Source organism: Lynx canadensis, chromosome A3, assembly GCF_007474595.2.
Source record: "Lynx canadensis isolate LIC74 chromosome A3, mLynCan4.pri.v2, whole genome shotgun sequence".
NCBI classification, from domain to species: domain Eukaryota; kingdom Metazoa; phylum Chordata; class Mammalia; order Carnivora; family Felidae; genus Lynx; species Lynx canadensis.
In genome coordinates, this window is record NC_044305.1 from 29,559,705 (window position 1) to 29,584,697 (window position 24,993).

Below are 24,993 nucleotides of genomic sequence, written 5' to 3' on the forward strand. Positions count from 1 at the left end.
TGAGCTGAGATCAAGAGTCAGATGCCTAACCTTGAATGAGCCACCTAGGCACTCCGAGACTAGCTTTGATAAATGATTAGTTCATAAGCAATTATTTCTAAATTACAGAGACGTCAACTTTCCTATGTAACCTTGTAATTGTAGGATCCTGAATAATGAACACTCAGTATAGAGGACTCTGTACTGATTTAGTTCAGCTGGGTGTTTAGTTCAAAAAAATTAGCTATATTTAGTTTCTGAGGGCAAAACTCAAACAAGGTAAAGAAGGGTTTACAGATAAAATAAATTCCCTTCCTCCCCAGCCACCTAGTTCTCTTCCCTGAAGGCAATCACCATTATCAGATTCTCAGCTCTTCTTCCAGGATGTGCTAAGTATGCACAAGTAAATGTGTGTATGCTTTTCTCCCCCCACAAACAGTGGCATGTTATATGGTTCTGCACCTTGTTTTTTTAAGTTTTTTAACCTTTTAATTTTGGTAAAGCTTACTTCTTCATTAAAATTTTCCCTAGTATCTTACCATTTCAATCCTTCCCTCATTCTACTCTGCTCCTCCTCTTCTCTAAACTATAAAAGTTCCTTCCTATAAATAACACAGGTGGTGTTTAAAATACAAGACTCATATTCTTATTTATCTTCTTCATATATGTAAAAAGACAGCATGATGTAAAGATTCAAGCATGGGTTTTAGACCCAGGCAGACCTTGAGTTTGAATGTAGGGTTCCACTAATTGCTAATGAGTGACATCAGGGGCAAACTCCTCTCTCTGAGCCAAATTTCCTCCTCTGTTAGATGGGAACAATAACACATACCTGCAGGTTATCAGTAAATAGTTTTCACAGGGCCTGCAGATAGAAAGAACTCATTAAATGCAACTTATGGCCACCACCGCTACCACCATCCTCATTACCAGCGCAGCAACAGCTTAAAATGGGACCTCTATGTGTACACTGAGGGGCTTGGACTAATCCATTTCTCAGACCAACAGGGTGGCTGTGGCAGGTGGGCCTCAGCCATAGCAACCAACAGGAAGGTAAATGAGTGGCCATCACTAGATCAAAGGCAACTTCCAGGATCCTTGGCCCCTGCCTCTAGTCTGTGGCAGAAGTAAATTATACTTCCTTCCTCTCACTACTCATACTAATGAGAAAAGTGTTCCAAAATTGCTAAAGACTGAATCTAACCTCACAAATTGTCTGGATGCATTCCATTCATGACTAGGGAGCAGGGATTAGGAACTTCATGCCAATGGTCACATGTTAACACGGGGAAAAGGGCACACACAAAGCACAAAGGTTATGTATCATGCCCGGGACCACAGATGCCAGGACTTACAGCTGACCTGCCAAGCACAGAACCTTCTTCCTAAGTGCTTATGTATAGTTTAGGGATCTATCAGTTCCTTGATTCTAAGATGCAGGTCCTACTCTTCTCACGTATCTGTTTAGTGCTCAGCTATTAAGTTGACCTTACGCCTCTGCACAGTGCTTGAGGGACCTCTAAGGATTCAAGGGTGAGTTTCCTCAATGGCTTTCCTTAAAATCTAAGTGGTGAGGGCAGCTCTGCCTTCTCCTCTGGTCTCTTGGTGAAAGGCTTCCTGGTTCCCCAAATGTGGGCCATGCAGGCACCAGAATCCTTCTCTAGGCCTGGTGAGTGCCAAGTAGCTCCTGGATCCATCATCCACTCTCAAGCCTGGCTACTGTTTGTCTAGTGCAGTCTACCACTTTCTTCATTAGGTCACTGCTTACTTTGTGCACTTCCAGGCTGTTTTTACTACAATTCATTTTAACTACTATCTTTCAAAAGAGTTATCTTTCAAAACCAGAAAATCTGATCTTATCACTTCCCTACTTAAAATATTTCAATGCATTCCAGGGACTGCAAACTTCTTGGTCTGCCTGACCTATCTGCCATGCTGTGCTTCCTCAGTTGCCTGGGTATGCTCTGGTCACCATCAGGCCTTTACTCTTATTGTTCCTTCTGCCTGGAACCATCTGTTCTTTCCTCTTTGTTGGCCCAACTCCTCTTTCAGGCTATAGACAATGTGAATAGCATCTCTTCCAGAAGGCTTCCCTAATCCCCAAGGACTGGGTTGGAGCAGGCGCCAGATACAGATTTGTTGAATAAATGAATGAATGAATCAAGTATAATAAAAGATACATGCAACCTGATCTCCAGGGCAGCTGCCTAAGCAGTTAAGTTGTGGGTACCCATGTGTCAGAGTTTTCCTCACTTATAAGTCTGAGCAAATCCCATTCATCAGACAACCATCTGAAAGCTTTCTAAGACTTACTGATCTATCTATCTATCTATCTATCTATCTATCTATCTATCTATCTATGGGTTTGGTAGAAAATTCATAAAGTACAAAAGGGTACTCAAACCAAGCTTCTTCCTCCCTCCTCCTCTGGCACCCTGAGCCCAGAGGCTCATGGCATGCCAGGCCCAGAATGGGGCATAGTGCGGAAGCAAACTGGGTTCTAGACGGCTCAGCACATTCTGGAGATGACAGACATGGGAGCTGGATCTTGCAAGAGGCCCATGAGATTTCCAGCAGAAGACAAGAATAGCTGTGGTGGATCTTGCAGGGAGGGGTCAGCAAAGGCTGAGTGAAGACCTATAAAGGCCCTAGATTCTGTTTGGTATCTTCTTGGGCAAAAGAAACTGGAGAGTTGGGACTAGTGTAAATGTGCCAACCCAAGTGGCATGTGCCAGGGTCACAAACATAGGCCGGGCCTGTTCAGAAAAAGGCCAGAAAAGACCTCTGACAGATACCTTGCCCAAAGTTCTGTCTGCCTCATGAGTGTCATGTAGATAAACCTTGTGGCGTTGGGATTTTAGGTCAGGAATTGGACACAGAAAAGGGGCTTTGCTTTATAGGGAAACAAGCAAAAGGATTATCCTCCGCATTCCTTAGGCCAGCTATGCAAACTACCACCTGCCAAGAGGAAATGCCATCTGTGAGGGCAGGTACAGCAGTTATCTGGAGCACAGGGTGAAGAGGCCACTGTGGGCGGTTTCATCTTGCTTGGGCCAGGAGCTTCCTTCTGTTCTGTATCAAGGAGTGGATACCCACATTTGGCCAAGGTATTACCAGTCTGGGCTATGAGTGAGCGGGCAGCCTGATATGACCACTCCCCAGAATGGAGAAACCCCTCTGAGGTCTGACTGCACTGGTCTGAGCTAAAAGCTTCCAATGGCCCAGAAAAAAAGTTTACTTCTTTTATCTATCTGTAGATACTTCCAAAAGTGGTAGTAAAATGTCTTTGCTTTGCTTTCAAATCAACATTATAATGAATCTTGTTTGCTGTTTAAGCATTGAGATTATTTCCTAATTCTTGGATTTCTGTAACACCCATTATCTTGGGGCTGCAATATAGTCCTTTTCTTGTTGTAAAACAATCCTTTGTTGTAAAAGCAATCAAACAGGGAACCTGACTCATGCTCAGGAGCAAAGGGAGGCAATATGCTCCCTCAGGACATGAAGTGTTTGTCTACTGGTGGCAGATCCTACCGCCAAGCTAGCCACCAAATCTCTGAGGATAAAAGAAATACTTGCCTTTTATTTCCTCCCTCCCTGGACAGCCCATGCCCATGGTGAGCCAGGTCAGGTCAGTTCATAGGGTCCCTTAGGCCCATATATAAGAGGAAGATAATTACTAAGACACTGTTACTCTACAAGCCCTTCCAAGTTTAGAAAAACAGCATATATGGCCTCAAGGTCATCTGCCCACATGTGGTCACATCCCTATCTTTACACATGCACAGAGCTTGACACAAGTTGCCTTTGGACTCTGAGTGAGGAAACATGTTAAAATGTGTCTACCAAGTGCCAGAGAGAATCCAGTCTGTCTCGGCCTAAAAGGACTTTCCTCCTACAACAGTGGCCCAGGTTCATGGACATTGAAGACACAGCTCCTCCCCAAGGCTCATCTGTGCTTTGTGTGCAAAAAAAGCAGAGGGGCACTGAGGGAGAAAGTACCAACGAGTCAAGGTGCATTAGGGTGGCAGTAATCGTGTGGTGGACACGGGATAATGATAGCCCACACCCTTGGCTTTGGCCATAAGTTACAAACATGTATCTGAGGACCAGACAGTGATCCTTGGTTATCTCCTGGACCTATGTTTTTGCCTATGCTTTCTATTCCCAGGACAGATACTGACAACCTTCCTGATCTTCCAACCTAGAAACTTAGAGGGGTTCATCCTAGATACTTCCTTCTCCAACTCATGCCCCATATCTAGTTTACCACCAGATTCTACTGATCCAACCTCCATAAAATCTCTTTCATCTGTCTGGAGTGGATACTGTGGGAAGACCCAGCCACCTCTATTTCCCTCTGCTTCTGGGGTACAGTGCCTGGAAAGCAACAAGGGCCTCTAAAAGCTGGACTTGAGACGCCCTAGTGCAGCAGCCCAATACACACATCCTTCCCTCCAGTGACCTGGCTCCTGCCCTGCACTGCACCCAGCTCAGCTGTTTCCCAAGACAATAGCTCTGGTATGCTTGGTTGTCTCCGCTCCCTGTGGACTGGCAATGGGATCAGCAAGGCAAAACTGTGCTGGGGACACTGAGTTATTTCCTTCTATCTGATTTCTACTTGCTGGGCTGGCTCAGGAAGCTCAGACCCCAGGTCTTCTGACAACAATGAGCATTTTATCATCACTACAGGAAATTTAGAGTTTATTCTGGGTCTCCAGGCACCATAGTTAACATGACTAAAAAGTGCTGCTTCCAGGGTTGCCAAATGATAGGACAATGTGAAGTTGAGTGTAACCTACACGATGGGTGGACTTTTCTAAATGTTATCAAGGAGGTGTGGAAAATTCCAGTGTATGCAGGAAGGGATTAAGGGAGAAGGTCCTACTGGACCATACTATATACTCATGGGACAGGAGAAGTGCATCAAGATCATGTTGATCCAGAGGCTAGGAATACCTGATACCTTTTTAGTCCATTGATATTAGTTGGAAGGCCAGGGAAGGCTTAATAAGGGAGGTGCTCAAGGGAGGTGCTGTTATGGCAACTTATCATCTTAAGAGATAAACTTGGGAAGAAATATGCCTATCAAATATGATAAAAGAAAAAGATGTCAAAATTTCCCTGGACCAATTTTGTTTGTTTTAGACTTAAAATATTTATTTTGAGAAAGAGAGAGAGTGAGCAGGGAAGGGATGGAGAGAGAGAGAGAATCCCAACCAGCCTCCACACTGCCAGTGCAGAGCACTACGTGGGGCTCAAACCCATGAATCATGAGATCATGACCTGAGCCAAAACCAAGAGTCAGAGGTTTAACTGACAGAGCGACACTGGTGCTCCTGTTCATTTTAGATTTTAGAATGGTAAGAAAGAGCATGAAGAGAGAAGTCTGTTGCATCTAAACACAATTTGAAAGGCATGCAAAAGCAAGAAGTAAAACATATTGCTTACCTTGTGAACACTGGTCAAGACATTTAGGAAAGAGAAATCTATGGAGAGGAAAAAAGAGAAATATTTAAAAACATTAATGTTAGGATTGTCACTGGTTATTTCCCACTAACCTGTGACTATCCAAGCTGACTTATTCAATAAGGCAAGTGGCAGGCAGTACTAAGTACCAAGAATAGCCATGGCTCTGCAAAAGGTTTTCACAGGAAAACCAAGGAACCCCACAGAAATAGCTCTTATGTGGCCAACTCTTGATGGAATGTTGAAGAGGGGATACTGTTGAAGAGGGGATATAGGGCCTGTTCTCTATAGACAATAGGAAACAGAGAAAGAAAGTTGATGTTTTTTTTTTTTTTTTCTTTGAAAGAGACACTGTCCTGATAGTGAAGGGAAATTTCATGGGAAAATGAGAATTACCTTCCCCTGTTTGGGTCTTCAGTACTAAAGCTGCCACACTTCCCTTCCTGTGCACGCTAGAATCCTGGTTCTCCTTTAACACTATTCTGAGCTCTAATGGTGAATGAATAGCAGGAAACTGACTGGATCACAGATGAAGCAGGTGAAGGTGACTGATTCAAAGTATGAGCTTGTTAACTAAGAGAAAAACCCACTCTGTCAGTGCTTTAAAACTCCTAAAACATCACAGTACCCTTCTCAGGGAAGAGAGCTAACGCTAGTGAGAATAGCTGCCTTTTATCAAAGTTCTTCCTATGGCCTGGGTACCATGCAAGCAGTTCACATGTATGGTCTCGCTCTGTCCTCATGTCTACTCCATGCCTTGGGTACTCACCAGCTGAGAAGAGCAGGTGGGTTTGTAACAGCTGAACAGTCTAAGCACTTTGCCCATGGCCTCACACAAAGCTAGAAAGTGGGAGGGCTTATGCAGGGACCCAGGTCTGTTTAGCACCACAGAGCTCCCATGTTTTCTCTCCCTACAAATGAGATGCTTGCTGAAGCCACGCTTCTGAATTGTTGTTGGTCTAGGTGGCACGTGGTAATGATGTTCAAAACACCGGGGAGAATTTCTCTCCTGCAATCTCCTTAGTGGTGGCAAGTCTTCATCATTCTATTTGCTTTCTGAAAACACTATTTGGAACCAAATTTGGTGGACAAGTGAGCTGGATGAATACCACTTTGGACCGTTGATGAGGTTCTCTTGCCTGACTCCCTCATGGTTTCTGAGGAATTCCAAGGAGGAACCCCTAAGTGCTCTGGGCAAGATCAAGAGTCATGGAACAGGGAAGAGACATCCTTCCACACTGGAGTTTCCCCAAGAACAGAACTCACTGACTTCACTGCACTCAGTCTACTGAATGGCCTGACACAATAGCAAATACATTCTTAGAAAGTGTCTGTCCCCATCAGTGCCTGTCACTTTAGAGTACATGCTCTTAAAGGCCTTCTCAGCACCCTGCTAGCTCCCTCACAGCAGCCCACAGCAATTCACACCAAAGACATCTTAGACAAGACAAGCAAAGCTCCCCCTCAAGGCATTTTATCCAATCACAGGCTGGATGCTCATGCTTTAAATCTCTGACAGCTGCAAAGAAAACATAGACTTGCACATATATATGACTCCCTAAAACTGGAATGCAATTTCTCTTATCTTGGCATCTTTGGCATCTGTCCTTCAAATTCATGTTAGCTTTCTTTCCTAATCCAACTAGGAGTTACCACTGCTTCTTTATAATTCTTATAAAATTGCATTAAATATTTTATTATAGGACTTCCTATCTGTAACACGATTGATTGTGTACATTCATTGGTGTGGCATTTGGAAAATTATTGAACTTTTCTGAGCATTAGCTCCCTCAAGGTAAAACATGGTAATGATGCCTACCTTAAAGAGGGATTTTGAGGATCAAGAGAGGGTAAAGCATCACAGTGCGAGCGAGACAAATAGCACAAAATAAATGTTGGCTCCCTGCTTTCCTTCTCTACATATCATCCTCCTTACCAAACTCTTAACGGATTTTTTTTTATTTTATTTTTTAATTTTTAAAATTTATATCCAAATTAGTCATGATATAGTGCAACAATGATTTCACGAGTAGATTCCTTAGTGCCCCTTACCCATTTAGCCCATCCCCCCCAAACTGTAACATTTTTGAAGACTGCCTGGCATAGCATGACTTTTTTTTTATTATTTTATTTTTTTCAATATATGAAATTTATTGTCAAACTGGTTTCCATACAACACCCAGTGCTCATCCCAAAAGGTGCCCTCCTCAATACCCATCACCCACCCTCCCCTCCCTCCCACCCCCATCAACCCTCAGTTTGTTCTCAGTTTTTAAGAGTCTCTTATGCTTTGGCTCTCTCCCACTCTAACCTCTTTTTTTTTTTTTTTCCTTCCCCTCCCCCATGGGTTTCTGTTAAGTTTCTCAGGATCCACATAAGAGTGAAACCATATGGTATCTGTCTTTCTCTGTATGGCTTATTTCACTTAGCACAACACTCTCCAGTTCCATCCACGTTGCTACAAAGGGCCATATTTCATTCTTTCTCATTGCCACGTAGTACTCCATTGTGTATATAAACCACAATTTCTTTATCCATTCATCAGTTGATGGACATTTAGGCTCTTTCCATAATTTGGCTATTGTTGAGAGTGTTGCTATAAAGATTGGGGTACAAGTGCCCCTATGCATCAGTACTCCTGTATCCCTTGGGTAAATTCCTAGCAGACATGACTCTTAAACAGAGCAGACAAGTTTTGTGCCAACAAACATTAAAATAAATGTATGTACAGGTTATTGACCAGCTCTCCCTCTAAGTAACAAAAGCAAGTGTGATATATATTCCTAAGCCTCACATAGGTATGGTATTGTGCATTTTGTAGTGTACCAACCAAGTACCTGATTTAAATAAAATTCTAGTAAATCAAGAAATGATGATACTGATCCAATCTGCCCTAAAACATGGGCCCCACAATTCCTACATGCATATTCACAAAAATGTAGCTGTCACACAGGCAGATGTGGGACAACTTATTCCTTGCGGCCCTCTCAATGATTAGAATAGTTCCTGGCACACAGCAGACACAAGACACTCACTGAATGAAATCCTCTAGAAAAAAGACACCAGGTAAATCTCACATACACCCATTCTGAATCCAAACTGAACCCATCCTTAACTTAAAGTAGACACACTAACCTCCACTTCACAGAATGGAAGAAGAAGCCCTATTATGCTCTGCCCCCAGCTGTTTTTTTTTTGTTTGTTTGTTTAACCATGATTTAGAAACAATGATGTAAATTTTATCTTTGCTAAGGTAGCCACTTTAGAAAAACTTGATTCTCAAAAAATCGTTTATGATAAAAGCAATATATAATCCATAGCTAATATCATATTTAATGGTTAAAGACTAGATGCTTTCCCTTTCAGATCGGGAGTAAGATACAATGTCCGCTCTTGCTACTTCTACTCAACATTATACTGGAGGTTCTAGTAAGGACATTTAGGCAAAAAAAAAACAACAAAAACAAAAAAAAAACAACCAAACAACCCAAAAAAACAACAAAACAAAACAAAACAAATACAAAGCCTCCAGATTGGAAAGAAAAAAGTAAAGCTATCTCTGTGTACTCATGACACACTTTTGTATATAGAAAAATCACAGAGTCATACAAAACAAAGCAATGAACAATCCAAAGATGATATGCAGAAAACAATTTCATTTATAATAACACCACAAAGAACAAAAATATTTAGGAATAAATTAAACAAAGAAAGCATAAGAGCTGTACACTGAAAACTAAAACATTGCTGAAAGAAATTTAAGACCTAAATAAATGGAAAGACAGCCAGGTTCATGGATTGTGAGGCTTAGTATTTTTAAGATGGCAATACTTCTCAAATAGATCTATAAATTCAATACAATCCCTACTAAAATCTCAGCTGTCTTTTCTGGCAGAAAACTGACAAGCTGATCCTTAAGTTTACATGGGAATGCAAGGAACTCAGAATAGTCAAAACAATCTTGAAAAAGAACAAATTGAAGGACTCTCACTTCTCAATTTCAAAGCTTACTACAAAGCTACAATAATCAAAACAATGTGGTACTGGCATGACGACAGACATATCTATCAGTGGAACACAACTGACAGCCCAGAAAATAAGCCTTCATACTGATAGTCAATCGGTTTTTTACAAAAGTGCCAAGACAATTCAATGGAGAAAGAATAAGTCTTTTCAACAAATGGTGCTGAGAGAACTGGATATCAACACGTGAAACAACGAAGTCAGACTGCTACTTCATGCTATATGTAAAAATTAACTCAAGATGGAACACAGGTCTACACCTAAGAGCTAAAACTATAAAACAGAGGAAAACACTGGAATAAATCTTTGTGACCTTGGATTAGGCAATGCTTTAAAAAATTTTTTTTTAATGCTTTTATTTATTTTTGAGACAGAGAGAGACAGAGCATGAGTAGGGGAGGGGCAGAGAGAAGGGGAGACAGAATCTGAAGCGGGGTCCAGGCTCTGAACTGGCAGCACAGAGCCCGACGTGGGGCCTGAACTCACGGACCGTGAGATCATGACCTGAGCTGAAGTCAGACGCTTAACCTACTGAGCCACCCAGGCACCCCTAGGCAATGCTTTCTTAGATATCACACCATACATACAAGCAACAAAAGAAAAAATAAACTGGACTTCATTAAAATTTAAAAGCTTTTATGATTTAGAGGATACCATCTAAAAAATAAAAAGATAACCCATGGGAGAAATTTTTTGCAAATCAAATATCTGATAAAGGACCTGGATTCAGAAAATATGAAGTGCTCTTGCAACTCAAAAGGAGACAACCTGGGGAGCCTGGCTGGCTCAATTGGTAGAGCATGCAATCCTTGATCTCAGGGTCTTGAGTTCAAGCCCCACATTGGGCACAGAGATTACTTAACAAAAAAAGTAGGGGGTACTTGGGTGGCTCAGTGGGTTGAGCGACTGACTCTTGATTTTGGCTCAGAGACAGAAGCAGGGCTCGATCCACAACCCTGGGATCATGACCTGAGCTGAAATCAAGGGTCGGATGCTCAACCCACTGAGCCACCCAGGTGTCCTCGGTATGTATCCTTTTAGATATTTCCTATATGCATAGGAATAAACATTTAAAAAATACATATTGTTTTGGCAATTTACTTTTCTCAGTTCACAAAATACTGTGGGCATTTTTACATGTTAAAATCTACTTAATTGTTTTAAATCCCTGCCTAGTATTCCATTGTATGAATATCCCAAAATTTAACCAGTCTCTTACTAATGAGCATTTGGATTATTTCCAATTCTTTGATATTACAAACAGTGTTTTTTTTTAAATAAAGATTTTTTATTTTTTAAGTAATCTCTACAAACAAAGGAGGGCTCGAACTTACAACTCCGACGCCAAGAGTCACATACTCTACTAAGCCAGCCAGGCGTCCTGATTTTATAAACAGTGCTGTTTTGGACACTGCAGAGCACATCTGTCATGTTTCAGACTACTCAGTACCTTCTAAACAACTTTCCTAGGCTTGAACTTACGAAGTCCAACTTTTTTTTAAATAGCACAAACTACCTTTCCAGCCTTTCTTGCAGTCTGGGGTAGGCATGTGACCTAAGTTCCACCAACCAAATGTACTACAAGACTCCCACAGGCAGTGAGTCAGGTGAGTGAGGGGATGTATGCTAAGCAGATCCCATTTTCTGGTGAAGGAAGTGGTTGAGATATCCCCCCTACCAGGGCAGCCCTAAGAGGTTTGATTGCTCCTGGCTGCCTAGCCAATACATCCTGGCCCTCTTGGAGACTCTGCAAGCTGTAATGTCCTTTAGTAAATCTCTTTCCATTGAAACATACTGGAGTAGGCTCTCCTGTTTGGAATTAAGAATTCTATATGAAACAAACACCCCTATACCTATATATCTTTGCACATTTGTACAAATATAATTATATGAAATTTTAGCAATGGAATGGCCAAATTTGTATTCAAACAGATTATATCATTTTATATTCCTATCAACACTGCTTTTGAATGTACCTATTTTCCTACACTGTTGCTATGTAATAAACTAAGTGGTTTCAAATAATGATGACGTATTATCCCTCATGATTCTGTGGATTAGATGGGCAGTTGTTTTGGCTTGGAACAGCTCAGCTGGGGCTGATGGTCTAAGATGGTGTCATTCACATCCAACTGGGGTCTCAAGCTCAGATGGGAGGAATGGGATGACTAGGCCTATCTCTCCACATGATCTCTCATCCTCTACCAGCCTAGCCCAGGCTTCTTCATATGGTAGTCTCAGCTCCCAGAGGCAAGAGAGGGCAAGCCCCAATGTGTAAATGCTTTTTAGGCTTCTGCTTATTTCTTGCTTCTTGATGTCCCATTGACCAAAACAAGTCACATACCCAAGCCCAAATTCCAAGTATAAGAACTAGATACAACTCTTCAACTTTTGATGGAAGGGGCTGTTTTTGCTGTGGGCATATTTTAAATCTTCCACAGCTGGCCACGTAAAAAAATTTTCTTTTTTTAAAATTGGTGGGCTTAACACTGGCCACTTAAACTATTTTTTTAATGGAATGGGTTTAACTTTATTTCTTATTTAAAAAATTTTTTAATGTTTACTCCTGAGAGAGACAGACAGACAGACAGACTGTGAGTGGGGAAGGGGTAGAGAGAGAGGACACACAGAATCCAAAGCAGGCTCCAGGCTCTGAGCTGTCAACACAGAGACCAACATGGGGCTCGAACTTACAAACTGTGAGATCATGACCTGAGCCGAAGTCTGATGCTTAACTGAGCCACCTAGGTGCCCCGGGTTTAACTTTAGTAAGTTTCTATTCTTGATCATGTGTGCCATAATTCTTTTATTCTATGCATGGAATTCTTTTATTCTATGCACATGCACATGGAATAGAATAGCCCCATAGCCCATATGCATGGACTAATCATTAGTTTTCCAACAGAGCATCAGTAGACCACTACAATAATTACTTTCTGGAAGGAATTCAAAGGTAAATTTGGAAACTTCTAATTTCTAAAAAAAAATTAGCCAATCAGTAACTTTGACTTACTGACTTAATACTTTTGATGTCCTAATATGAAAAAAAGAGGAAATTAGTATACTCATACTAACATGCATGATTTTGTTACTTGTATTTTTATATTCCATGACCATAATTCACACATGATATAGCCTTATTCTATTCTTAAATAGATTACATCCTCATCTTCGGTCCTTTTATATACTTCTCATATATCTGAATTCTCTTAAGGACCTTTAGTCCTCACATGCTGGCACACCCATTTATTCACCAGATATTTCGTGAGCACTTACTTGCATTAAGCATTAAACAGAAATGGTTTCGGCACTCACAAAAGCTAAGCCTATATTCTACAGTTCCTCTCTTTTCTCTAATGATCTTAATTTGTCTATTTTTCCTCTTCACTTTGTTATTTTATCAAGCTTGAGGCTCTCTGAACAGACTTAAGTTTTAGCAGCGTCTATTCTACTTCTCACTGCTTTGATTGAGATTTTTTATTGCGATGGTGGTTTTATTATTGTCTTCGTTTTCTTTCTAGGGCTCTAGCAGTTCATTTTCTACCTGTATTGGCTAACTAAACTCCCTGGTCTCCCTGATCTTTTCTATTTAAGAGTTTTACTGAGGTATAACTTGCATATAACATTCATTCATTTTACGTGTACAGTGCAATGATTTTTAACATAAATTTACAGAAGTATGCAACTATCACCACAATTCAATTTTAGAACATTTGTATCACCCCAAGAAGATCCCTCCTGCCCACTTCCCCAGACCTTTTATATAACTTCTCTGAGCTCTTCCCACCTCACCCTATTAACTTCTCTTTTTCTTAATTTTTTTTTTTGACAGTGCAGAAGAGTACTCGTCTAGGCTAATTCTTCTGAAGTATAATCCCCATCTGTCGTTTGCTTATTACTATCTTTTCCTACCTTTTAAAAAGGGTATTATCTGTCTCACATTAAATCTCCTTCTGCTTTAGTGCATATTTATTTATTTATTTATTCATTTTAAGATTTTATTTTTAAGTAATCTCTATACCCAACATGGGACTTGGAAGTCACAGCCCTGAGATCAAGAGTCATATGCTCCTTCAACTGAGCCAGGCAGGCGCCCCTTTAGTTTATCTTTAAATGAAAAGTTGAGGAAAATAAGAAACACGACTGATAGAAAGGTGGCATGTAAGAGTCAATACAGTAGCCCAAAGTACAGTGGTGATGCTCAGCATTCACCACAATAACCTAGGACAAAAGGAAACAGACCACCTTGGCTTTTTTATGGGAGAGCAGAACCTAAGTCACAGCTAAAGAGAAGAGATATGGCGAAGACATTTCTTGAAATCAGTCAAGGTGATAAGGGAAGTAACCTCCAATATAATTTATAAGAGACATCTGAAGATATCAACTTGGGACTTAAATAGGAAGGGAGCTCTTTCAGATGAAGGTTGAAGGGTAGATCAATTAGTTTCCAGGAGAGAACAGTAATTTGGACTAGTCAGAAAGAACACGTGGTTACAGACCTGGGATACATTCCACTAGGCTAAAGGGACAGGAAGTCAAATAGCTCTCTGAAGGGACAATGTAATGTTTGAATCTCTCCCCAGTGAGGAGTGCTCTGATGATGAAATAGATACTTCCAGACACCACTGGAGAGGTATAAACCACAAAACCCACTCGGAAAGCAATTTTCAGCTATGAATGAAGAGTAATAAAACTGATCATACAATTAATTAATAATATCCCTTTGAAGATTTTAAGGAAATTATCTCAAATTTGAGAAATTTATATGGATAAAAATGTTCCTACAGCATTATTTATAATAGTGAAAAGTTGGAGACATCCTATGTGACTAACTGTGGAGAAACTGTTAAGACAATCATATCCAGCCATATGCACAATTACCACTGTGCTACTGGAACATATGTTAACTTATATAGTATATGCTAATCTAAGAAGCATATAAAGTTATATGTAGACTGCAACTGTGAAGACATGCAGACGAAAAAGGCAAGGAATTCATAAAAATTATAATATTTAGGGGCGCCTGGGTGGCGCAGTCGGTTAAGCGTCCGACTTCAGCCAGGTCACGATCTCGCGGTCCGGGAGTTCGAGCCCCGCGTCAGGCTCTGGGCTGATGGCTCAGAGCCTGGAGCCTGTTTCCGATTCTGTGTCTCCCTCTCTCTCTGCTCCTCCCCCGTTCATGCTCTGTCTCTCTCTGTCCCAAAAATAAATAAACGTTGAAAAAAAAAAAAAATTTAAAAAAAATTATAATATTTAAACCACTGTGTTAGTGAGATTATGGGTAAATAATTACCCAATTTTCATTGTTGTTATATTACTTCCAATGTCTAGAGAAAAAAATAGTTCACCTATTAGTAGCAAGAATGAATGTCATTAACCGAGGTTAAGGTGGCTTAAGCATAGGAAAAATTATCTATAAGATACTCCAAGTACCTTGGGAAACAAATAATCTCCCCTGTAGTAAAGAGGAAAAGAAAGGCTGCCATGGGCATTCTTTTTTTTTTTTTTTTTTTAATGTTTATTTATTTGAGAGAGAGAGAGAGAGTACGCATGCGTGAGTGAGAGTGTGTGGGGGAGGGGCAGCAGGGAAGGGGCAGACAGAGAGGGAGGCACAGAATCCGAAGCAGGTCCCAGGCTCCAAGCTGTCAGCACAAAGCCTGACATGGGGCTTGAACCCACGAACCGTGAGATCATGACCTGAGCTGAAGTCGGACGCTTAACTGACTGAGCCACCCAGGTGCCCCATGGGCATCCATTTTTATGGGAGAAGCCGTTTCAAGTCCCACTACTCTAGATGGGCAACTTTTCAGTGCAAAAAAAAAGGGGTGAGAGGCTGCCAGTGTATAGGCATCTCCTGAGAACCTAGCACAAATCAAGCAATAACTGAGCATTCATTATATATAAGGTAGACTAATGCATTCCAAAAGACAATAACACGTAAAGATGTGTCTCCTTCTGGTGGGTGGGAGAAAATCGCTTTCTGTACACTTAAACCCATCACGTCTTGTGGGCTGGAGATAATCCGAAGTATGTACCTGTGGTCCATGTAGCAGCTCAGGGGCTCCACACACACCGTGATGGCACCAATGGTGAAGGAGGACTTGACATTTGAGTCTGGATGGGTCTGCAGGGCCTGGACAACATCAATGACATCTGTGTAGCTGGGGGAAAAAAAGAGAAAGATTAGTTTACTGACTGGGGCCGCAGAATGGGGGGAAGAGGGGCACACTGAGGGGCTGAGTGAGCAAGAGTGGAAGGAAAACCACGAGGAGGTACCTGTGACTAGGTTCCTTGGGGTCATCCCACTTCATGATTCAGAGCCCGTCCCTGCATCCCACAGTGTTTCTGCATTCCCAAACTCCATTAGTACTCCTAACTGTGCAAGAGTGAGTGGAAGAAGCTCCCATCACTTCTAGGAGTGAAGGGAAGCCTGCAGATGACCCTGGCGCTCTGAAGGTGGGATTGGTGTCCTTAGGCCTGTTTTCCAATCAACCTAGGAGCTTCAATGTTGGTCTATTTCCTTTAACAGCTTTCCCCTCTCCTTCTGCTTCACAGAACATGCAGACAAGAGAGAATGGGGATCATCAGGTACCTCTGTAGGTCAGCAGACACACGTCAAACCCCGCTTGCATTGGTCTTTCCTGCTGGGAACTCCCTCTAAACTACAACTTACAGAGCCAACTTCAATTATTTTCAGTTAGAATGTAATATGTTTATCATTTAACTCCCCCATGCATGCTCCTCCCAAGGCCTTGTCCTTCTCAGCAGAGGGGACTCCATTCTTTTAGCTGCTAGGCCAAAAAATTTGTTGCGTCGTCATTGACTCCATTTTTTCTCAATTTTTAAACTATAACTAGAATGAGATGGCTGCTTACATTCTCACACTGCTACTGGGCCAGGACTGTCACCATCTCTTGCACAGATCACCCCACAGCCTCCTCAGTGGCGTCCCTACTTTTTTTTTTTTTAATGTTTATTTTTCAGAGAGAGAGAGAGAGGGAGGGAGAGCGCGTGCACCCGTACACATATGCACATGCATGCGGGGCAGGGGCAGAGAGAGGGAGGCAGAGGATCTGACGCAGGCTCCACACTGATAGCAAAGAGTCCAACGTGGGGCTCAAACTCACGAACTGTGAGATCATGACCAGAGCCGAAGTCGGACACTTAACCGACTGAGCCACCCAGGTACCCCTCACAGACCTCCCTACTTCTGTCCCTGGCCCTGCCCGACCTGTCTTCAACACAGAAGCTAGAAGGATCGTGCTGACCCCACTGTGCTAAGCCACGGAGTGGCTTCATCCCACTCAGAGTCAAAGCCCAAGTCCTTACGGGGCGCCTGGGTGGGTCAGTTGGTTAAGTGTCCAACTTTGGCTCAGGTCATGATCTCGCAGCTCGTGAGTTTGAGCCCCACATCAGGCTCTGTGCTGATGGCTCAGAGCCTGGAACCTGCTTCAGATTCTGTCTCCCTCTCTCTCTGCCCCTCCCCCACTCATGCTCTCTTTCTCAAAAATATTAAAAAAATTAAATTTAAATATAATTAAAGAAAATAAAAAAGCTAAAGCCCTTACCTCAGCCCCCGCGGTGGTCTATGATCTGACTCCCACACTGCAAGGACCTTCTCCTCCTACTATTCCTTCCCTTACCTCAATCTACCCATCCTGACCTCCTGGTTCTTCCCTGAACATGCCAGGCATATTTCCACCCTGGCATTCTCGGTCCCTTCCTGTGGTGCTCTTTTCCTCAGATATCTGCCAGGCTTGCTTCCTTGTTCCCTTCAGGTCTCTGCTCAAATGGCATCTTATGAGAGAGGGATCTTCTGACTTCCTGCAGCCTATGTGACACAGCAACCTTCCTTTTGGCACCACCGGTCCCTAAGAAATTCTTCCCTACAGCACTGAACATCAGCTACATTGTATTTTCTCATTTATTTGTTTTTAGTCTGTTTCTGCAATAATAATGTAAAGTGACTGAATGGTGTACTCTATGGTGCCTAAGCAGGATAGATGAAGGAACTGGATGTTCAATCATGGGTAGACCCATGGCCACTCCAAGAAGGGGCCTTCCCTCTTTACCTTGTAGAGAACATTTTCCCAGGCTATCACCAAAAGGTCAGTTCCTATAGAGGGAAGGGAAATCAGAAGGCATCCTTACTGATCATATGGGCCTGGGTCCTAGCCTGGGCCCTTGGGAAGCCAGTGATGGTGGCTGGGGGGAAAGGTATAGCCTGCCTGAGCCACTCCCTGAGTTTCTACAAATAATTCATCTGCAAAATGGCACTTGGCTTTATCGCAGACTGTAATATTCACATCCCAATCCCCAGGTCTGCCTCTGTCCTGACCAACTAGCAGTACTTCAATCAAGAACAGGGTGTGCCTGGTTTTAGAGCTTCCCCACGAGGGCCTGGTAGCCAGAGAGCTGTTAGAGTGAGCCCTCTGCTCCCCGGTTTCTCCCCCTGCCTGGGCACACGTGTGGATGTCCACATGGGGTTCCTTCCCCTGGCTCTGCAGTGTCTAGTTAGGCCTGGATGCAAGAGAGCACCCCACACTGCCTGCATTGCCAGGCGTTCTGCACCCTTGTTAAGTAGGACTGACTGATGCTTGCACACTGCCCCAAATCTCTTTGTGTTCATGTTTACCAGATTTAACCCTCCTGGTTAAGTGTCCCAGCCTTGCTCCTAAGCATCAGTTTTCTCTCTCTTCTAAAAATAAGTTTCGGAAGCTTTTTATTTTCCATGTCTGGTATGAGCCTAGAGAATCCTTTCTGAGGGCAGAAAAGAACTGAAAGATTTACCAAATCCTGGTCATTTTGGTCATTTTAATATCCTGGGTTTTCCTTCAGAGAGGGTGGCTGGTAATTCCCAGGTTTTCAGAGCATTCCATTTAATGGAAACAAGGTTGGAATGAAAACAGGCCCCAAAATCCTTGGTGGGAGCAGTGTTATCGAGGTGATGAATGTGGGCACTGCAGCCAGGAACTGCTGTGGCAAGAAAGGAGGCCCTTGGTGTCTGTCACTCACTGTACTTGTTGTGGGGAGGAGGCTGCTAGGCTCTCCCTCCCTCCTCAGCCCTTGCCCTGTAATCATCCTGGCCAGGGCCTCCCAACAGGAGGAGGCAGGCTTCACTACGGAAGGAAGCACACTGCTCCAGCTACCAGAGCCCGAACTCGATCACTTTGGCTAATAAACTGCCTCAAATGCATGATGAAGGAAAAAAAAAAACCAAAAAAACAAAAACAAACACACACAAAAACCCCCGGTTCTTCATGTCTGCCTCTTTCTTGTCAGTTCTCTCTTTATTAAAAATAAAAGCAAAACAAAGAAACAAAACAAAACCCCAGTAGGATTTTTACTTTCTTTATTCTGAAACAACATACCCCATTCAACTGTCCTTTGGCCTCTGTTTTATGTTTGCAATTTAAGCCTACAATTTGGGCATGTGTTTTAGATTAATAATTCAATTTTTGTTTTGAGAGAGACTTTAAATGTAGATAATTTAAAGAATAATTTTTTACAATATTCTGGAGTATAAACAAATATAATCTCTCAAATTCCTTAAAATTATTTTTTTTTTAATTCAGATTTCTCCAGTTTTATGTGTCTGTCTGTAAGTTCTAGACAATTTTATTACCTGCATAGGTTCCTGTATCTACCACCACCGTCAAGACACTGAACAGTTCCACCACCACTTGGTTCCCTTGTGTTGTCTTTTTATGACCACACCCACCTTCTTCCTACCTCCCACTCCCATCCCTAAGTCCTGGCAACCACCAATCTGTCCTCTATTTCTAAAATTTTATCATTTCAAAATACATTAATTTTTAAAAGAACAATTAACAGCTCCAGTGAATGTCAAAGCTCAACACCACTGCCCCACTGCTGTAGGAAGTCAAATGGAACCAGGCCACTCTGGGGACAAAAGAAAACTGCCCTAGACCACAGTCCCCCATTAACCCTATAAATGAAGATAAAAGCCATATCCAGGGACTATAAATCTCAATTTGAGAAACCTCTGGAGTCTCCCTTCACTGGCAACCTCAATACTGGGCATGAAGGTCCAGTCCCAAGGAGATGGTCATGCAAAAAGGAGGCAGCCATGAGTTCCCTGCTGAGCCTCAAGAGAATGGGCCTGGCCCATAAGAACCATGTCTTAGCAAGAGCCATAGCATTTTGCTGGTATTTCCACTGAGTCCCTCAGGAAAGCTGAGATCCCTAGCATCCTGGGACTTCGACTGCGCAAAAGCTGGGTCTGAGAGTGGGCTGGCCATACACGGTCACTGCAGTCCAGCACAACCAGGGCAGCTGACACTTTTGCAGACCTGTACTGCCAGAGACAAGGAGTCAACGATGCTTTGTCAAGTGATGGAAGATGGAAATGCCCTCAGCTGCACAATGGCAAACTGCTGAATTTGACTCCAGGTCCACACTCTCAATGACTCTCAACTCTGGCAGGGACCAGTCCATTCCTTTGACCATCAGAAGTGATGGAAAGCCAGAAGAAAACAAGTGGTTTCAAGCCTAGACTCTTGCTCTGTGGCTTTCATGACCTCAGCCCACAAACAGGACAAAAGGGCTGACAGAAGGGAAGGCCAGGGCAGGTGTGAGAACAAGGCCTGAAGAAGAGGAACGACGGCTTGGTGGAGTGCACAGTGCTGTCCACCTCCTGACTGAGGACCACCAGCCCAGCTTTTCTCCACTTCTCACCATCCATCCGCCCAGGAAACCCAACAGAGCTTTGGATCTGGGCCTGCTCTCTACTGGAAACAATTAGCCAATTGCAAACAGTAATTATTACGAGCACAAAAAACATAGCATAGCACAAAAGCGCTTTGTGAGAACTGCCAAAAGCTTCCGTATTACCAGCCATCATCAAGACCACAGACTGTGTTTTCCCTGACCTGGCATGCTCTCTTCTGGGCCTGGGGGGTGGTGGGCCTGCATAGGGCTCCTCCCTGGAAGGCCTTAGAACAAACAGGTCGAGGTAAACTCCTTTCAGCTAGGGTCACTGAAGCAGTGGTACTCACTCTGTCCAACCTATCCTCACAGGGAGCTTCCTGCCCAACTGGACTATTCATGTTCCCCACTGAGGGTCCCAGGAAAACCTCCTGGACCAGCCATCCTGGGAATGGTGGGGGTCGAGAATGCAGAGGATAGGGGCTGCCTCTGCAACTCCACATGAGGGAGGATTGAAACAGACAGCAAAGGAAGAGACCTCAGGGCCACTACTGCTACAAGAATTATTAAAGAATCTTGCCCAGAGAATCTCTTCCCTAATTCTCTACCGTGAGGATAGAGAATTTTGAGGATACCATCGTGCTGAAACCAAACTTAAAACTTGTGGGCAAGCTACAGCAGCTCTCTGGGCCACAAGATGGTAACCGGAGTCCTTGCTTGTCTGAGGCCTCTCTGGGTAGTGCAGACTCTGCTCATGCAAATGTGGAGGTCATTCTGTGTCCCAGGCTAGCCACACACAAAATACAACAGTAATGGCAAGGTCATCACCATTCCCATTGTCCCCGGAAGACTTCCAGTGCTCACCCTTGCAACACCACTAGCAGTCGAATCTTCTTGCGGATGTAGGCTGACTGGCGGGCAGAGCGGTTCTTCTGGGCCTCCAGGACACTGGAAAGGTATCTCTGGAAGTGGGCAGCATGAAAACATTCGGAGCTGTCCATGATTTGGCGGTATACCATCCACCTGGCAACGGCAAGTATAATATCAGCATGGGGGCTGCCTGATGGCCGGGCCCCACAGACTCAGCCAGTGGATCCAAATGTGACCAGTACTTCCACAGACATTCTGCCCAGTGACCCCGCACAGGAGGCCTGGGGAGCTCCGTATCCTGAAACCACTATCACTGGAACTTTTGACAGGAAATGCCTTGCCACAGGGGAAAAGGTCAGGTAAGCACATGACCATTAATCAGACTTCAGAATTGAGAAAGACTCCTTATGACTGGGCAGTCATTTCCTGAAGGACCATCCAATAAAATGGCTTCAGTCTGGTGCTGAGTAAAATTTTTGCTAAGAAGTGAGCAGGGTGAAGAATTCAGACTATTTCTACAACAAAAGAAATGGAAACAAGGGAGGAACTGGCTAGCTACTTAGTACTTGTAAGAAGACCAATATTTCTGGAGCATCTCTGTAAAACTTGTCCAACCTCCCACATCTCCCTAAACTCCCAAACTTCTAGGTGATTTCTATCTTCTCCATCTTTTCCATCTTCCTTATGGCCTCCTGCAGGATGCCTTACTAGATATTAAATGCCTGTTCAGTTAGCCAGGGATGTTTAGTAATCTGCCAGCCATATGAAAGTGATGGATGAACGATCTTCCCAATTTCCCCTAAGCCAACGTGTCCCAGATGCACTGGAACGGATGCAGTCCCCTTGTGGTCAGGGACGGATCACACCCACCAGCTCCCAAGTTCTAATCACCCTGGTCCTGAGTTGCCCTGTTAACCAGGCACACTCCCTGGCCTTTGCCTGTGCTAGTTCTGCTGCTACAGTGCTTGTCTCCAGATTTCCAAAGACTCACTCCTCTCATCTCCTCAGGCCTCTGCTCAAATGCCAGCTTCTCAGTGAGGTCTTCCCTGAGCACCCAATTTAAAACTGGGACCTCCCTCCCAGCTTGGCAATCCCTATACCCTTCTCTACTTTGTTATCTCTGTGGCACTTTTCACTAGCTAATATACTACTTTCCTTGTCTGGTTAATTGTCTTCCTAAACTAGAATGTAAGGTCCACAAAGGCAGAGACATTTTTAGTCTGTTTTTTTTTTCATTTGTCGCCCACACTTAGAACAATGTCTGGCATACAGGACGTGTTCAGTATAAATGTGTTAAATGAATGGATGGATGGCTCCTGTGCTAATACCAATCACACCAAAGGCCAGTACATGTTGAAGGTTTCCCAGTGCCTATGTGGGACCAGGCATAGAATCCCTTTCCCCAAAGCAAAGGCAGCAGCAGTACTAACCTGCCATATTCCTTATGCAGAGTGACCAGGAAAGCACAGAGCTCGCTAGCATGACAGCCTGGGAGGCCAGTTACAATGCTGATAGTTACCTACATGAAAGAAAAGTCACGTGAGTTTGTCATTCAACAGGGAGGCAGCGTTGTGTAACAGGTTAAGAGAAATGATTTCTGGAACCAGGTTCTGTGGGTTTGAACCTCAGCACCAGCACTCACCTAGATATATGTCCTTGGGCTAATAACAGAACCTATCTTGCAGGTGGGTGTGATGGTTAACCGAGTTAATATATGTAAAGTGTTTAGAACAGTGTGTGTGGGACATAGCAAACACCACGTAAAATGTAGCGTTACTAATATAATTTCTATGCAGCAGGCTTGACTAGATCAGTTAAAATACCATGGAAAACACTGGGCAGAAAGGAGGTCTGAGACAAAGTGCCACAGGCTAAACTGGTATGGTAAGTAAGCTCAGCCAAGGAAGAGGAGTGGCATGGGGATGTTTCTGTCTGGCTGCCCAATCCACCCAAGCCAAATGGCCTGAGCTAAGGAAGCAAACAGAATGTAAGAAGTACGTCTGAATCTTGACTAGGTGAAGAGCAGGTTGGACTGTCTTAGCCTTAACACACAACCAGATGAAAACAGGGCCCTCTGCAGGTATGTATTCTGAAGCAACTTAAAGAAACCCAGTGACAGAGAAGAGGTGGAGCAGGGGAGGAAAGGAACCATACACCTACTGAACAGTATCAATGTAAATTTTTAAAACAATTTTTTAATGTGTATTTATTTTTTGATATAGAGACACAGAGTGCAAGTGGGGGAGGGCCAGAGAGAGAGGAAGACACAGAATCCGAAGCAGGGTCCAGACTCCGACCTGTCAGCACAAAGCCCAACGTGGGGCCTGAACCCACAAACCACGAGATCATGACCTGAGCCGAAGTTGGATGCTTAACCGGCTGAGCCACCCAGGCACCCCTCGATGTAAATTTTTATTTCACAAGACTCACTGGGATGGGCCTGGTCACAGATGAGTTAGATTAAAGCTTAGCTGGTGGCAGTTACCACTCTAGTTGGTCACATCAGCACAAAAATGGCTGTGGATCTCTCTTCTTTTGTGGGAACCAGAAGTTTTCCCTCCTCCCTTCCAACCAGGCTCCTACTCTATATCCCTTACTGTCCCCGTGGGCAGTATTCCATGCAACTTCTTGTTTATCCTCCTCTCCACCCTGATCCTATTCCTCAGCGCCCAAGTCCCTGGCTCTCAAATCACAGCACATGTGCTTATAGCCAGACACCGTCTTACTTTAAGGCCAGTCCTATAGCACCCTTTTAATGAGTAGGCATTTTCATTTTAAACTCTTGCCTTAGGGAAAAACCAGGCTTCTAACTGCTTGGTACTCCTATTTTCTTTTGCAGGTGAGTGTCTTCTAGATTTATGTATAAATAAATGCCCTCTTGGAGGATATTATGACTTCTGGTTCCAGAGAAATGGTGGGAGGGGTCAAAAGGAGGGGCATGTGAGGTGGGAGCAGATTAAAATCCACTCTTGGGAAGACAGTGTTTATAAAGTATCACCTTACCCTAGTGATGCCAGCAAGGCCCAATAAGGCCCTTCCTCTTATTAAGCTCAATGTGTCACCCAATTCCAGGTAAGTCCTTGTCACAAACAGAAAAGGCTGATGGGATGAGAGCACTGAGCAAGAATCTGAAAGACGTGGAGAAGCCAGGGGAGGGCATGGCAAGGTGCTAGGGCTTTATGGCTGCTACAGGGCTTGGCTGGGGTCAGTACAGACACCTGTACACAGTCACTGTACAGAGTAGGTTTCCTGTATATCATTACATCAGTATCCTAGGAGGTGGAGAGTCTTACAAAAGGGACCCTGCTTGAGCTCTTTTTGTTAACTGACACAGAAGATCAAAGGGCAGGCTATCGGGCTTATCTTCCTGTGAATTCCCAGCATATTTGCTGAGCTGCTGTACCTTGTCATTTTCTACTCGGTGAGAAGGGTTGATTTCAGCTTGCTGTAGCAGGACTGGGAGATGGGTCCTCATCACAGGCTCTCGACTAATGCTGCTGATGGCAAAATGCTGAAGAAACCTAGAAAAACAAAGACAATGCTAATGTTACCACTGCCAGCCTTGCCTGAATGTGCTCCTTCACATGAGAAACGCCTTATCTAACCGCTAAAAAAGAAACCTTAGACAGATACTCTCTAGAGAATAAAACTATATGGTGTGTCACTACTACTGTTTACACTGATCCCTAAGAAGCTACAAAGAAAAAGCAGCTTAAATTTTTTTTTTAATGTTTATTTATTTTTGAGACAGAGAGAGACAGAGCGCGAGTGGGGGAAGGGCAGAGAGAGAGGGAGACACGGAATCTGAAACAGGCTCCAGGCTCTGAGCTGTCAGCACAGAGCCCGATGCGGGGTTCGAACCCACGAACCGTGAGATCATGACCTGAGCCGAAGACGGACGCTTGACCGACTGAGCCACCCAGGCGCCCCTGGAAAGAGCAGCTTAGAAAGGACCAACGCTGGGGTCTCTGACATTTCAAAAGC

General features: G+C 43.5%; 1 protein-coding gene across 1 annotated transcript in view; it reads right to left on the reverse strand.

Annotated features, from left to right (window-relative positions):
• Window positions 1-24,993, reverse strand: part of CA3H20orf194 (chromosome A3 C20orf194 homolog) — a 130,060-nt gene that overhangs the window by 17,471 nt on the left and 87,596 nt on the right. Inside the window, 5 exon segments of the mRNA XM_030311772.1 lie at window positions 5,431-5,468; window positions 15,507-15,632; window positions 21,004-21,162; window positions 22,440-22,528; window positions 24,413-24,530. Of these exon segments, the coding sequence (XP_030167632.1) occupies window positions 5,431-5,468; window positions 15,507-15,632; window positions 21,004-21,162; window positions 22,440-22,528; window positions 24,413-24,530 (530 nt within the window).